The sequence below is a fragment of the Anser brachyrhynchus genome (assembly GCF_964034855.1).
Source record: "Anser brachyrhynchus genome assembly, chromosome: 2".
Taxonomy (NCBI): Eukaryota; Metazoa; Chordata; class Aves; order Anseriformes; family Anatidae; genus Anser; species Anser brachyrhynchus.
In genome coordinates, this window is record NC_137695.1 from 153,298,507 (window position 1) to 153,315,834 (window position 17,328).

General features: G+C 38.9%; 1 protein-coding gene across 2 annotated transcripts in view; it reads left to right on the forward strand.

Annotated features, from left to right (window-relative positions):
• TG (thyroglobulin) overlaps positions 1–17,328 on the forward strand; it is a 167,409-nt gene that overhangs the window by 73,969 nt on the left and 76,112 nt on the right. For both annotated transcript variants that reach the window (XM_080582061.1, XM_080582060.1), the window contains 4 exons: positions 1,437–1,502; positions 12,203–12,337; positions 13,439–13,603; positions 15,129–15,351. In XM_080582061.1, coding sequence (XP_080438187.1) covers positions 1,437–1,502; positions 12,203–12,337; positions 13,439–13,603; positions 15,129–15,351 — 589 coding nt within the window. The remainder of the gene's footprint in view (positions 1–1,436; positions 1,503–12,202; positions 12,338–13,438; positions 13,604–15,128; positions 15,352–17,328) is intronic.

Below are 17,328 nucleotides of genomic sequence, written 5' to 3' on the forward strand. Positions count from 1 at the left end.
CGGTCTGAGGATCTAGCATGATAGGAGGGAAACAACAGCCCAGATAAGGTAGACAATGTCAGGAGCCTGTGGGCAGGAGGAGCTGAGACACAACTGGGAGAGAAGAGTGAAGAGCGGTAGATAGGCAAACTAAAGAGGATGAATCAGCAGACGTGTAGATCCACTTGCACTTCTTGGAATATTTTTTCCTCTCGTTGATAAAGAAGCATCTAAAAATAAAGGATGCTTCTTGTTTCACAGACAGAGGAATGATGAAGAGGAGCCCATGGTGTATGCAAAAGGGGGAGCGTTAGGAGAAACGGTGATGTTTCCTTATGTAGTGAGGAAGGTTCAGATGTTTTTCCACCAAGGCACAGATGTGTATGCAAATAAAGATATTTGCAGACAAAAATTTGTATCAGTTGTGCTGGTGTGTTGGGGGTCTGGGAACCAGGAAGAGGAACAAGAAGACTCAGGCTGAAAGGGAGAATGAGTGAAATCTGAAGGAGGAATTTACAGTACGTAGTGGGAAGTTATTATGAGGTGGGGTCTTTAGTTTTAGTCCCCATCTTCTGCTTGTAGGAAAGTGCTTGTCTCTGCATTTTATAATATGTTATGTTTACATGTGTGCAGCTCTGCTCATGAGCAATTTGTCTAGGTATGTATAGTCATGGTTGCAGTCCAATAAATGGTGAATGTATGGTAGCATTTTAAAGAGATAGTGAAGAATTAGGGCTATATCCAGGATCCTAATGTCAATGAGAGTGGTAAAAATCATGAGCATTTAGACATTTATATTGGTTGCATGCATGGACAATACAAAGTGGAAGAAGGAAACAAAAAATCAGATTCATCTTCAGCATCTGTTGGATGGTAATAGTAGAGGATTTATAACTCATTTAATTAGTTGAAGTGTTTTGCATAATATGATTGCATGAGGGCAAGGTATTATTTGTTATTTAAGATTGCAAAAGGTTTAAGGGAAATGTTAGCAACTGAGAAGCTTCATATGTGGAAAATATGAATGATTATTTGAATTTTAATTTGAAAAGTTTCCTGCTGGAAACTGCCTTGTTCCTAATTCTCCTTTTGAGAAATTCCAGTTTGCTAATCAGGAAACAGAAAATATCATGTCTCTTCCGATTCAAGAAACCGAATACAGAGTAGGGCATGGAAAAAAAAGCAAAACTACTGAAATGAGTTATTCATAAATAACTGCATTTTGTAAAGTGTTTGTAGGAATGTTTATAAATATATAAATTGGGGGATGTCTGATTTCACGTATAAACAAAAAGTGTTAGATAGCAGAAAAGGCTCAGATTCTTATTCTTGGTGCTTACGGTGAGAAGATGCAACATTCATATCTCGGAAATGATATGGGGAATACTGAGGTATTGATTACATTTTAAACCTTCAAGTGCAATTTTGTTCATATATTTTGTGTTTTTTACTTTTAGTTGATTTGACGAACACCATCCCTAACCTGTGTCCACCTGTTAGTTTACCTTTCAGGCCAGAAAGTGGTAAGTGTATTCCTGTATTAAGTCAAAAAAAACACTGGATGCATCCTCTATTTTGTACATTTTCCTAAAAAATCACGCTATAATGAAGTGGTGGTTGTTTTTCCCATGAGTTTATTCATTCAGGTGCTGTATGTATTCTTTTTATTAGTCATGTATCATTTATAGGGAAGAATTTTTTCCAGCCTGACTGCTGGTTTAATATATCTCAAGGTCACTGCCATAAGGTCACTAAGCCAAAATATTTGGCAGGATTGGCAAAGAAATTTGTCATTTATAGGTGCAGATGTCACATGACTTTCAATGGATGTGTGTGTTCACACTGTAGTTCAGTGGCCAGTGAAGAAAAGCTCTGTCAAGGGAAACCTCCTAAAAAGCTGGTTATTGCGTTATTGTCAACTGCTGTGGGGTTTCTAACACTTTCCCTGAAGCATCTGGTGCTTGCCAGGATGGCAAGGGCAGGATGCCAGATTAGACAAATTGCCAGAAATTGCTGTAAATATGTGCTGAAGATTTTCCTGAATGTGAAGGAGTGACAATGAGTTTTCAGATTAATGCAAACAATTGCAGTAGAGATGCAAAGACAAAATTAGTGAATCTAGTTTTCTCCTTTAAAACTTTTTGTTTAAAAACCAAGAGGATGACAGGAAAAATTCCTCCAGAAATTAAGGCAGGCTTGCACCACTTTAGAATTGATGTAGAAGAATGATAAATTCTAGTCCTTGTTTACAGTTTTGCACAAGGGTGAGAATATTATCTCAAAGTTTATTCAGAACTGGGTAACAAGAAATGTTGTATTTCATATATGTGTTGGGTCCCACTTTTGAAGAGATGCTGTAAATTGCTATGGTACTGTCTTTTTTATGAGGAAGAAAACTTATTTCAGTCTTGCAGTACATCTTATGATACTTGCATGTGTTATTTTAAAAGTGGGTGGATCCTCTTAATAAATGAAACTTAACCGCTCTCTTTCAGGGCTGTGTGTTTATTGCACCCTAAAAACATATGCAAATTGTCAAGAGCTACACGCTTCCCTGATGCATCCTTTCCATAAATACACAGCATGTCTACTAAATGCTATGTTTAACAGAAAGGAAGCAGGTTGACTAGTCATTATACAACTTGATTTAATCTTTGGGTTAGACTGAAATTGCAGAGTCTCATCCATCTCTGCCCTTAATTACCTGTTTATCATGAACAAATATTTTAATTTGCTAATTCTCTTGTTTTTCTCTTTTTCCTTAAACCAGCTGCAACAGGGCTTGCAGGAGGTGGTTAATATTTGCAAAGCATTTTCAACATCAAGTTCAGAATTTATTATTGACTATTTTATCATCTTATCTATGATTACCAGTTATGTTCGTGTTCAGACAATTTGTATTTGTTAGTAGAATTTCTGCTTTTATAACGATCACTTTAATGTAGTAAAAGGAATACCCCTATTCTTATAAGTAGGCAGAAAGCTTTTTTTGTGTGTGAGAAATGCTGGGAAAAGCTAGTAGGGTAGCATGTAGGGTGGACAATTCTATTCCTTTGCAAATTGGGGGAAAAAAAGAAACCTGCTTTACTAAAGCCTTGTTCCTCCCACTCTGGTTAGTACACATTTTGTGATTTTACTTTTGTGTTTTTCTTATGTGCTTAAGCAGGAAAATAGTGATCTAAGTAACACTAAAGGAAATTAAGCCTTATCTGTTATCTGATTTTCACTTGAGGCTGTCCAGAACTTAGCCACAACAAGTTAGGTATTCATCTTACCCTTAGTAAAAACCTTTCTCCTACACCCATTTCCAGGTCATCTTTCCAAATACAAAGCAACTTGTGAAGTCTGTGGTTTGCAAAAGTCTGTGTAACCACCCAAGTCAATAGAGCCTTTCATGAAGAGGCAGGTGGCTGTCCCTGTTACTGTCCCTGTGAGTGTGGTAGCCAGATGATGAGTGTAAGAAAATATCATTGTCCAATGACATTCTTGTGTGTATGTTTTGCGTGTGCATTAAACCATATATATATAGAGAAAACTTTCCATCAAAAGATCAGAAAGATACTTAAATTTGAATACTTTACCAGAAGGTTCTGTGAAATATCTAAGTTAATGTTGTATCTGATGTAGAGTCCAAGTTTACTGAAACCCAGGTAAAGCCTATATTTTGAAGGACAGTTAATGCATTTGGCTACCTCACTTTCTTGGTATCCAACTTGCAGTGCTCAGGACAGAGTTTCCAGCACTTTGCTTCCCCACATTTGGAGTCGGGGTACAGAGCACTCCTCCATTCCAAATCTGCCGTGTTTTCAGTGTCTGACATGTTATGAAGAAACCCAAATTAGCAGGCTCATTTTCAGTCTCATGGGAAGTACATGCTTCACTTGTTTTATTCGTCTTTCTTCTTGACAGAGGGTTAAAGGCATGTAAGAGCATAGAACAATGGGAACAGCCTTATCAAGAAGGGATTCTACAAGTATTATGGGCAGTGTAAAGAATAGGAAGAATGCAGGTCTGATGTTGAATGGGATCTGAAGGCAAGGAATATGGAAAAGGGTGAAGTACTTGGTTTCTTCTTAACATCAGTCTTTCCTGGTAAGTCCAAGCTTCAGCAATCCCAGGCGGAGACCAGGGGGAAAGACTGAAGCAAGGAGGAGTTACCCTTAGGGGGGTAAGATCAGGTTAGGGAACAAGCTGGACATACAAGCCCCTTGGGCCTGATGGGATGAATCCAAGCGTGCTGATGGAGCTGGTTGATGTCATTGGGAGGCCACTCTCTTTGAAAAATCCTGGTGATGGGGAGAGATTCCTGAGGCCAGGAGAAAAGCAAACTCCTGTTTTCAAGAAGGGCAAGGAGTACCCAGTGAATTATAGGCCAGTTAGCCTCACCTCAGTCCCTGGGAAGGTCATAGAGCAACAGATCCTGGAAACTATTTCCAGATAAGTGAAAAATAGGAAGGTGCTTGGGAGTAGTCAGTGTGGTTTTATGAGAGGTAGATCATGCCTGACCAACCAGATCATCTTCTATGATCAGGTGAGTGTCTAAGTGGATGAAGGGAGAGCAGTGGATGCTCTTGATCTTGACTTCAGCAAGGCTGTCAATGCAACCTCACATAACATTCTCCTGGAAAAATGGGTGAAGTAGGGACTAGATAAGTGGACAATGAGGTAGACTAAATACTGGATGAACTGCCGGGTACAAAGTTGTGATCGGTGGCACAAAATTCAGCTGAAGGGCAGTCACTTTTATACCTCTGGCTAATAAAGCCTGGGGCTAATATTGTTTAATATCTTCAGTAATGACCTGGACAATGGGTTAGAGTCAACTTGCAATGAGTTTTCAGATGATAAAAGACTGGAAAGCATGGCTTTCAGACCAGATGGGTGTGCTAGCATTCAGAGGGACCTCAACAGGCTGGAGAAATGGGCAGACTTGCATCTTGGATCAAGCTGTCTTTCATCAAGTTGTCTTTTAGATCTATCTGAAAACTGGCTAGGACCTTCACTTAGTAATTGTACAGAAAAGCTGTTTTAACACTCATCCTGAAAAAAGGTCTCTCTCACATTCACATATGCCTCAGCTTTTCTAGCTCAAATTAATAGGACTATTGGCTCCTTTTCTGTCTTTACTTTGGTGGTTTGCTGGCTTATGTATCTGCAAGAAGGTATTTTGAGGAATTCTGGATATCCCACCAGAGGCAATATTGTTGAATATCAGTTTCTCCATTTCTACCCTTATGGAAGGATGTCACTTCAAATTTGAGCATCTCTGGAGAGCCAGTAGAATCTCCTTGCCCTGGAGGTGTTGAAGTGTCATTCTTAGATTTAAAAACAAACAAACAAACAAACAAAAAAAAAACCTGTCAAAATTCTCCATCTTTTCCCTTGAATAGCCAGGCTAGAGAACACTCCTTAGAAGAAATGTTTATGGCCCAAAAGTCATGCCTGCAAGTCAGTGCTATCTGCCAGGAGGCAGGCGAGGTGTACACTGAGGTTTGGTTTGTGCCTTTTGCCTGATTTTTTTGTTATTGCTTCCTCATCCTTTGCCTGTCTTCTTGCAATACTGTTTCTGATATCAGGATGAACTCTCCAAGTCACATTCATCATTAATCTGTAGTATATCTAACAGAATGTGTTATATTTAACTAAATAATAAATTTTTGTTTTGTATACTTTGATTTCTGTATCATATGGAGCAGAGCATGCTCTGGCTCTTGTGTGGTGATTACTGCACAGTTTCTGTTAGCTGAGAAATAATGCTTGAAAAATACATATATTGAGCATGCTGGGAAAGTCCTACTTGTTACATTTGGAACATTTTTTCCCCTAAAGAAGCTAATGTGCTGTGATGACAGTGAGTATGGAACCATCTGTGACTAGTTTCAGGTATGATCTGTGACCTTTAAAGATTGGAGGACAGCTGTTATTTTAAGATTGCCCATGCTGAAAATGCTAAGATAGTCATGCTGCAGTCTTGGTTTACTGATGCTAGTATGTAAGAAATCTGCTGAGTTCTGTGAATATGGAGAAATGTTATAGTAAATGACAAAATAGCCAGGTCTCATAATTAGATGTGAGATGGAACTTTCTGCAGTCAGTTGAAGATACAGAAAGATAAGAATTATTATTTTTTTTAGATAAATCCTATATTACTTGGTATCCTACAGTCGTATAGTACTATTGTTCAAACAACTTTGGCAGAGGTGTTTGAGCTGAAGAAATTTATGTCTTTATAACTATGACTGAAAGAAGTAAAAGGGTCTGTGAACCTTCTTACCTGGATTTTTAGAAAATTACTTGTCCTTAAAATGAAGAGTCTGCAAATATTCATGAGTATGCAGAAGGGAGGAATGGGACTGTTGTATAATTTTTGCTTTTGTACTTTATTATCAGATTTTATCTAAACTTTAATGACCGTGTCTTCAGATTCTTCAGTTTTAAATCGGATAGGGCTACTTTTCTTAGATCTGGCATCTGCTACTAGATTATGACCGTTGATCTCTGCACGTGACCGGAGAATGTATACCGAAACCTGTGGAGGGATCATATGGGCTCAGTTTCCACTCCGCCCAAATTAAGTAATTCGTTGAGAAACCACCAAGGCATATGGATGTCATGATCTGTTAGGTCCTTTCTGTTTCTTCCTTCTGTGATCCCTTGATGATTATCATAATTCCCTTGATGCAGGACTGAACGGTGGCTACAGGATTTTCCCACATGACAATAAATTTCCCATCAGGGTATCTCAGCACATACGGTATTTCCAGTCTCAACAGGGATGCTCACAGTAGTACAGGTGCTGTAGCATGCGGTCAGCTGAGCTGGACTCTCCCTGAAGCTCCATACCAATCTCTGAGGTGACAGAGGACAGTGGAAAGCTTGGAGGGTTTAGGACAACAGATTTCCATTCTTTTGTTTTCCCTGTGGCTTTCTTGAGACCACAAGTAGACTTGTGACAAACTGCTGCCTAGAGAAGCAGAGCTCTGGAGCAGTCTGAAAGCTTCAAAGATGAATATTATTCTTTGGATTAACATCTGAAAGCTACTTGCAGTTAAGGTGGAGAGCCTTGTACTGGACTACCTTGCCCAGAAACTTGTGTCTTGCCTAGGAGACTCTAAGAAATCTCTCTCTTTTTTTTTTTTTTTTTTTCTCTAATAAGTATTGATATTGATGATGATTAATAGCATTATTTGTTTTCCTGTTTTCCCCACAATATTGGGGATGTATCAGAGGGGTCTTTGGTGTTGAAACACAGACAGCCTTTTTCATCCATTCCTAGAAACTGGTCTGTTGTGCCTATGTATAGCATATTGGAACTCTGGTGTAGAATTATTCTGTCTTTGGTCTTAAATTTGATTTTATTGTTCGTAACTAAGAGGATTTTAACCTTTTTAAACAGTTTATTTTAAACCTAGATAAATATCTGGTACAGTTATATTATTATATTACTGTTCTATACCACTTGCTATAATTGGCAGTACCGAAGGAGGGAGAAAGTTTGCATTTCACATCGGCATAGCACAATTGCTTGCCTCTAAAGGCCATAAATAACTCATTTGTTAGTTCAGAACATGTTTGTCTGAAGTGTGATTATAGTTATTATGCGGTAGTTTTAAGAAAATGACTCCTTTTGAATTATTCAAATCTCAGTGGACTGACAAAAATGGGAAGCAACTATATGTTAAAATTATGTTGTCTGCAGGTCCACTCTGAGTTGGCAATGCACGGTTTCTAGAGATTGTTGCTAAACAGACAGGGTAGCAGCCTTCACTGGAAAATAAACCCTCTGAATTCTAAGGATATAAAGCACTGAGTTCAGTCTGTGAGCATGTTTTTGACTTAAGTCCGAGCTATTAAATATGGCTCACAAACTTCAGAATTAAGATCAGAATTTATCTTCAAAAATAAATCAGGCGTAGTAGACCCAAAGATCTGATTTATGTACCTCCTTAACTTCATGTTAACCTAGTCTGACTTATGTATCTCCTCACGTTCATGAATTTTCTTCTAAATTTAACTTATATTATTGCACTTCTGTATCTCTGTTTCCTTGTATGAAATGTCAGATTTTCCAGCAAACTGAGAACTAACCCTTTTTTGCCTTCACTTCAGTCAGTGATGAAACTTTTTCTGACTTTATGAAGGGGATTTTGCAATGTAATTGCTTGTGACAGTGGGAGGCTGGACTCTGTGCCCCCAGGAACTCTATTTCAGTCTTGTGATCCTCTGACTTGAGTGGGGAGAGAGTAAGACCAGTGTGAGTCCTTTTGCAAATCCAGTCTTAAACCTTGCCTATCCAAACAAGAACATCTGGAAGAGAGAAGTTCTCTTTATGGGACATTTATAATTCTGCAATAAAAGTTACAGGGCTGGCTGGATTCAGAGTACTGCAATTATCCAATCAAAGCAATTGCCAAAATGTGGTTTGGAAGGGCAGAGCTGAACCTATATATAAACCAGAAATGTGTTCCAGCCCATCAGGTGCATTATGCATTTTCAGTACGGCAGTGCCAGACTGAAGCTGTATGCCTTGTGAAAGCAGCTTCTATATGAGGCAAGTTTAGGTCAGCTGTGTGAAAAGCTCTGTTTTGTCCACATAATGAAGTGGGTGTGCATGGCCTGTGGGCACTGCTGTATCTGCTGCTAGATGGGGGAAAGGGAGGAAGGAAACAACCGATGGGTAAAATGTCTTCTTGCAACAAGTATCTGCCCCCGGTGGTGCCATGGATGGCTCTAGATCAAAGAGCCCTGCTCTATCATCAAAACAAGCATTAGTCTTTCCGCATTTATCTGCATCTGGGGTCAGTGGGGCAGAAGATTGGAAAGGGGCAACGCTAGAAGTCATCAGTATGAATCTGGTCTGAGATTATGAGTGCTCCCTCCAGGAGCAAGAGTGCAAATGAATAGAAAGCTCGCATGGATAGTAGGAGGTTGCAAGGGTCGCCCCTGTGAGATTCAGGGCAAAGAATAAGCAAAGGAAATTACATTTTAGGTATGAGTGAATGATCTATTGATGTTCACATCATGAACAATCACTGATCTGTGTCTAGCATGGGCTGGAAAGTGGTCATTGTGTCTTTATGTACGTTTAAAATAAATGTTATTAATTTGGCTCTATCCCACATAAAGGGATAAAATAAAAATATTTTAACACAGAAGCAGGAAATATAAATTTAGCTTAGAAAGAATGCTTCTGAATGTTTGACATATGGGCAAATTGAGGCATACTAAGATTACATAACATTATCTAAGGTCATTTGGTGAGTCAGGGAAGCTATGGGATCAGAGTTAGTCTGTTGAAATATCTTCCAAAACCACTGATGCACCCAGGCTTGCTGATTTTCAAAGAAATCCAGATTTTTATTTATTTATTTGTTTTTCCCAAGGAACCAAAATCAGTAATATGAAGCCTTCTGTCTGAACCTAGAGAGTTTGCTTGTTCCAGCAGTAGGACCTTGATTATTAGTATTGTACAACATGCAAGATTGCAACATTGCTCTTATGTAAAAACATAATTTGTTGTATGGATAATCATGTTCTTTTTTTTTTTCAGAAAATGGGTCACTCAACGTGTTTTAAAACAGGGAACCCACTGACAATATGGAATGTAGTAATTTCCACGTGATTAAAACCGCTCTGTTCTTGAGCATGGACTAGTCAATTATCGTAGAGGAATAAAATAATTAAATGCAGTAGGTCTGTTGCACCAGTCAAGCTCTGACTGCAGGGTCATTGCCTCCTTACTACTTCAGGCTTACACTACCTCGGGAAGGATTTTTCTTGCAAAAGCAAAGAGTTATAGCATCAGTGTAGAGCCCTAGTTTGTGGCAGTTCCCCTGTGTTTTCATGAATTATTTGGAACAAAATATTTTCCAAATCTAATTTACTCCTTCTTATTCTCTGCCTATTTGCTCAAGAAACGATACAGCCCGGCTTCTCTGGGGTCTGTTTTCGGTCTTGGTTCTCATCAGCTGGAAAAGTATGTCAACACCAGGATTTCCAAGTTGCAGGGAGTCCATGCCACAGCCCTGATGGTGTGAGTAAGAGGGCAAGCCACATCTTAGGATGCATGAAGCACAGCATAGCCAGCTAGTCAAAAGAAGCGATTCTCCTGCTATATTTAGCATTGGCTCAACTTCACCTCGAATATTGTGTGCAGTTCTGGGCTCCACAATAAAGAGGGTAGTAAGGTCCTTGAAAACATCCAGAGGGTAAAAAAAAAAAGCTGGTAAGAGGGCTGGAAGATGCCCTCTGAGGAGAGGCCAAGGACGTTTGGGTTGTCTAGTCAGGAGAAAAGGAGGCTGAGAGGTGACCTCAGTGCTCCCCACAACTCCTGAGGAGGGAAGTGCAGAGGGAGGTGCTCCCTTGTAGCTGATAACAGGACATGTGGAACAGCCAAGCTGAGCCAGGGGAGGTTCAGGTTATCAGGAAAATAATCATTACCATGAGAGTGGTCAGGCTCTGGCACAGGCTTCCTAGTGAGGTGGTTGATGCCCCATGCCTGCCAGTGTTCAAGAGGCATTTGGACAATGACTTTGTTAATAAGCTTTAACTTTTTGTTAGCCCTGAAGTGGTCAGACAGTTGGACTTGGTGATCTCTGAAGGTCCCTTCCACCTGAACCATTCCATTCCATTCTAATCTCAGACCCCAGCTTCAGATTTAGTGTTGAGTGGTATGGTAACATCTGTCTCTGTGAGGAGAGGAAGGAAACTTTGCAAGGTACCCGTTTCTCACAGGACTAAAAGAAATCTTTAATGAAATGAACCATCGTAACTTTTGCATCTGTGTGGTAAATGAACTGAAGCAACAGGACAAGGTCTGCTCACCAAGAATAGCAAGGTAGCAGCTGACTAAGCTCTGTCCTCACCCTACAATTACACAGAGGGTAACGCCAACCTCCTGTTTAGGACTCAGCAGGACACTTTAGGGTCCTTTGGCTTTTAAAATACATTGAAATGAGAGGAACTAAATAAGTAAAGACACTTTCTTTTCTGAGCTTTCTTTTAATTTTTTTTTTTGACTTGTGTGTACAAAATTGACAGCCTGCAGATAATTTTATGTGTTTTTGTATGAGAAAAAGTTTGTCTTTTTTTTTTTTGAAATTCATTGTGAGTCAGAATATGATGAATTTGAAGAATACTAGTGTCAATCTATATGTTCACATATATATGTATATGTACATGTGTATTTGTGAATATGCATGTCTGTGTATATATATACATGTGTATATAAATGTATCTACATGAAATGGAATGAAATTTTAATTATGTAGCTGTTATGTGACATTAGAACAGTTCATAGAATTTAATTTAACCGTCTAGGAAATCAAACTAAAATGATCAAAATAATCCTTGTGGCTTTAAAAAGAAACCCCTGTAAATCTGTGAAAATTGCATGTTCTTCTCTGGGAGTTTTGCTGATCATTTGTAAAGGAAGAAAAGATGAACTATAACATTTGCAAAAACTCTTGTCTTATTTTCACTTAGTCTGTAAGGTCAGGACTTGTTGTTTGAGTGTAGATGTATACAGGCAACATAGACATCTCTGTTCAGCTATTAAAGTGAGGTTCCCTCTACAGACATCATGGACATCTAAACCAGGATGGAGCTATTGTATCCTAAAACTACCTGTTCCTCCTCACAATAAAAGGAGTCTTGTGTAATTAACTAAGATGTAGGCACCTACCTTGTAGGTGATCAGGACTGAGACTACCTTAGGACACAAGCTCCTGTTTTAGATATAGGTTTGGATGTCTGCTTGGCGTTCTGGTAGTGCCCCGTCACATGCAGAATGTCCACTTGCTTTCAAAGGAGTTAGGTGCTGTGCCTGCTCTGGCACTTGTGTGGCAGCATTAGGACCTGTGCCCTTTAACGTAATTATACCTGTAAGTTTTGATCAGATACCTTTTATGTAAATCACTGGGAATTGCATGCATAAGTCCTGGACAGAACTGCTCCCAGTTTACCTCCTTAGTAACTGAATACCTTTGTAAACCTAACTGTACATTACTTCTGCAAATTTGACAGGACCATCTAGTCAATCGGAAGCCATTTAATTTTATATTTATTTTATTCCCTGTTGGTGCAATGAAAGGTGAAAATCGCTCACTGGAGAACTTCCCAGTGCTTTTACTTCTATATTATTTTCCTCTGTTATTTATTTATTTTATTTTATTTTATTTTATTTATTTTCTAGTTATTATTCTTTATACAATTAATTTTACAGAGTATTTGGATATATGGCAATCCTTAAACGCAACCTCTGTTCTCATGGATTCATCTATCTCCAACTTTGAAGTTGTGCAAGTAAGCAGGGATATATCCAATGACTTTGCCACTGCCAAAGACTTTTGTCTATCTGGTAAGAAACAGATCACCATAGCTTTACAGAGCATTTTGGGTAATGAGAATGGAACACTAAGAATATTTCCTCCCTTACCCCTCTTTCCCCTCAACCCCCTACCAACACAGAAATACTCATTTTACTTATTTTAAAGACCGTCAAAGTGGTTTTGAATTTTAGAGTAGGAACTTAAACAGTTTATCTAATGAAAGTTACAATAAACATAAAATGCCATACAGTGATTGGATGATTTTGACACCTCTTTGGCACAGAGAGCTCTTCTTCAGGCACTGGGCAATTTGGAGAATACAATAGCAAATGATTTAAGGGGTGATGCCATTATTTTTTAAAGAATAGTTAAGGGATACTATTGTGTAACTGGACACAGGAGTGAGGCAGATGGTAGAACCATCTACCATTATATAAAGTAACTTGTAGCTATAGTGTGTGAGGGCATTTTAACTGAGAGCTGGGATGAAGCACGGGTTGGACTGTAGAAACAACAAAGGGAGTTTCTTTAATCAGGAGTTTGGCTAGAGAGCAGAGTGTTTTAGTTTTTTATAAATGTCAAATCCTCAAATACCGCAGAAGGATAGAAACAAGAAAAAGTCAAGTTATTGCTCCCATGTAGTACAGAAGATAGTTCTGTGAAGATCATCCTCATAATATCACATTCTGCAGTAAATGGTCCTCATCTTATAAGGGTGAGCAGTGTAACTTTTGTTTTTCCTTTTCCAGTAACAAAGTACAAGGTAGGTTGAGCAAGAGGGTCATTTTTCCTATCCTGAAACCTTCACTGGGGGCTCCCTGGAGACAGTAAGAATTCAGTTGAGATTCTCAGTACTTTATTAGAAGATTTTTTTCTTCCCTTAAAACCCATGAAAGCAGTTCTCTTGCAGCAATGCTTGATTTTAAAGCCGATATAACCTCTGGCTATTTTGGAAAATGTTTGGGAATTATGGGGACATTTTATCTCCCATTGCTATACTTTAGAATTAAGTCATATCCTTGTTGCTTGACCTGTTGTGAAACCTTTCTTTTAAGCATCTCATAAATGTCATACAAAACACTTTGAGAACACATTTTGTTTGCTCTGTCTCTTCATGTTTCACCTCACAGCATGTTCAAAGAACCAGACGTGTACAGTTGTTACACTGGAAATCAAGCCTTCAGCAATAAGATGCCTTTTTTACCCTGATACGCAGATATGTTTACATGGCCTGCAAGGGCACAGCTGTCAGGTTTTACTCAAAGAGCCAGCTACATACGTCTACAGGAGACAAGGTAAGAGGAGGTTAAGGTTATGGAAGGAAATCAATAGTGGTGGCCTGAGCACAATTCTTGTGAATGAGAGTGTAAGGAAATATTCAGTAAACATAAAGAATTATGGAAGTCTCCTGGACAGGTGTCCATTGCTGTTTTAGTGGAATTATAGCCAAACAGGTCGGAAAAATGTCCCCAAATAGATTTTATTAAAAAAATGTTACTCGCTGAGGCATAAAATAGTTTAGTCTATACAAGAGGTTTTGGAAAGTGGAGAATCGTAAAACCAGCCATCCAACCAAAAAAAAATTAATGAAAGTCAAGCTCCTTCCTTGTCATCTGCAGTCGCTGTTTCTTTATGTTCTTCCTTTTAAAAATCTGTGAATAACACAAAGAATGTTGAAAACCCACTGTTAACTGAAAGTCTTAAGGATCATTTCTGAAGGAAAACAATAACAACAATAACGCCCCCAAAAAACTCAAGTTCAACTAATGTTTTTACATAACTGAAAATAGTTCCAGAGAAAAATAGAAGTTGTCTGGACAGCTAAATGTTTTGTTGTTTAGCTATGTACATATTTGGAGCTCTAAGTTCTGTGTTTTTTTTGTTGTTTGTTTGTTTTGTTTTTTCCCTGATATTTTTGAATGCTTTCTTCTGGTATAACACTGATTATTTCTTTTATGAGAAACCAGGTAACAGTAAGGGGAAACGGGAGAAATATTTTCTTCCTGCTCACCAAGGTTTCTGTGAAGAACTGACAATCAATTAGAAGATTCTAGGTTCAAACTCAGTGAGAGAAAAAGGGATTTATCATTATCAAATGAAACAGAATCACAGACTGAGTTGCAAAAGCTAGCTTGGGTGTATTTATGAACAGTTTTGTCTTTAGTCATGTGCTTTAAAATTTGGTTCCTGCCTATCAAATAATTGTTTTGAGAGTGGAATAATACCAGGTATCACTTAGCTTTGTTTTAAGAAAAGGCATTAAGGAAAAGTTTCTTTTTATTTTTTGTATATATGTACAATGGTTGACATAATCCATATATTAAAACAAAATAGATGAAACTGAGGAATATTTCTTAATTTTCTGCAATTAAAAAATAAGGAGACTGAAATGCAAATCTGTCCTGGTGACAGCCCAAACGAATAATAATCTTTCTTCTCTCTGACCTGAAATAAATATTTAGAGGTTTAGTGTCTTGCTTGTTAGGAGTGAGGAAGAATCTGAAAATCTCCTTTTTTTTTTTTTGTAAAAATTCTTAGGTATATGTACTAATGTGATATCTTACCTGGAAGAAATGTTTGAGAAAGTGTTTGGAAAGCACATTAGTTGCATGTCTGTATCCAGTAGCTAGCATCTAGCACAGTATGAAGTATTTTACAGGGAGAGAACAACATAAATTTATCTGTGCTCCATTTACTGAAGTGAATTAGACACTCAATTCCATTTGCCTGAATTTAAAACTGATCATTTTCATTTCTGAAACAGTACTAACTTAAATAAACGAATGATTTTTTCCTTTGTTCCTCGCCACCCCCCAACAGATTTATTCCTGCCCGTCTCTGAATCGGATTTAACCCCATCCGTGTACATTCCATCCCATGGAGACTTGATCGGCAAATCCCAGGTGGCGCGCATCGGCTCAGAGTGGAGAAATATCAGCCAGTTCCTTGGGATTCCCTATGCTGCACCTCCCCTTGCAGAGAGGCGCTTCAATCCTCCAGAGCCGTTTGCTTGGGTGCAAACCTGGAACGCTACTGTGGCTCGGTAAGGAAGTCCTGTGAGCATCTGCAGAAGCACTTGTTTCACCCAGGTGTAGGAAAGGAGCTGGAGTCATGACCAAGTTATTCATGTTCTTTCCTGCAAAAAGAACCTGTAGCATACAGATAAATATAACTTTGGGACTACATTTAGCAAAAAGAATAATTTCTCTATCTATATGGTAACACATGCAAACAACTCAAGAAAAAAGACAACTTTTAGTACATTCACTTGAACCTATGCATAACTCCATACATACTGTATAGTGTCAATTCAGTTTAATTCTGAGTACGTATTATATTCAAAGAAGTATATTTTGGTCCTGCTAAGCTATAAATTTGTAGAGTATTGAATCAAATGGGCACTTTAATGCTGGTTTAACCAGAAGCTGTGGGTCTAATGAAGATATTTTCAGCTTTGTTTTATCTAGGTCAGGACTCAAATAGACTTTTCTGTCCAAAAACTGCTGGAAGTACTGAAGCTCTGAACATTTTATGTAATGCATTAAGAGGAAACAAGACATAGGAACCATGTTAATGGAAGGGCTAAATTTCTCCAAAGTCCCTATGTCGCATGTTTCCTGGTGGTTAGCCCTGCCTTTCAGGGCTATACAGACACCACAGCTCAGTTGCTTCACAGAGTTTAGGTTGGAGGCACTCTATGGAAATGGCATATGTGAGCATGTTTGTGTTTCATTTAGTCTTATGATATGGGTCTGAACATTGCTGCTTTGGTAAACCAAAATGACAAATTGTGACTGCGTATTTCTTGATGAAAGAAAACATGGTTTGAGCGACACTACTAAAAATATATCCACTGTGAAATGTGTCAGGACTGTGGATTAAAAACAAAAAGAAAATAAAAAAAAAAAAGCAAACAGAAATGCAGCAATAGCTAGGAACAAGGGTCTTTCTCGTGGTGCATCTAATAGAAAGCAAAATACAGAGCATACGAAACACTCCTGAGCAAGCTATGCTGTACACGTACACAGGAAGTTGATACAAGAGAGCTGATAGCTCATCACATTCCTATCGGTTAAAAAGCTGACTGTTCCCTAGCAGGCTTGAAGAGTGAAGAGCTGCAAGGGAAAAAAATAATAATAAAAAAAACAAAAACAAAAAACAAGACACAGGAGACTGAAGGTGCAAAACAGTGAAAAGGAGAGAAGCAGATGGAAGGATTCGGTGGACATTTTTTTAGAGGGGATTCCAGAAGTCAGGGCTGAGAGCTGAGCTTTAGTGACCTGAGTGCTTCCAAGACAGCGAATACTAACCTGAGGTCTACTGAGATTCTGTTATCCTTCTAGCCACAGCTGGCCATGCGGTCCTGCTCAAATCCCTGTACCAAGAGGCGTGCTTATGTAGTCAGTGACAAGCTACTTGAGCTAGCAGATCCGGCCAAGACCTTACTTGCTTAAGAAAGAGAGAGATTTTGCAAGGGAGCTTGGAGGATGGCACTCTGCAGACCTGACATAAACCACCACCTGCTTTGGTGGAAACACACCCTGATGAGGCTACAGATTTAAGAGACATGGAAACTGTTTGGTCCCTCCACTGCTCAGGACTTGTCACCAGAAGCTTCTAGTAAATCCTGTGACTGAGTGAAAAGAGCTACAACTTTATCGTGGGGAGCTGAAAGAGCATTTGCCCTTTGGTGGTCTCATCCTTCAGGTTGCACCTGAGTTGTGGGGGTGTTAACAGCATAACCACAGTAGGCACACAGCCTTGTGTACGTTGGAGGGATCTGGTGAGACCATGGCCTTTTGTTTCTTCAGCTGCACGGTTATGTTAACACATGCACCATCAGCTCTTTGTGCATGCAGACACACCGTGGTGTCTGCCAGGACTTTGGTAAGACTCATCTGCCTACGTGGTCTCTCTGAAGAAGATGCCTGGTGTTGCAGTGAGGAGCAGTTTAGGGACCTTGGTTAGTCTGCTTCTATCCATTAAATTCCCAGTGCTTCCTTAGGCCAGTGGAACACGT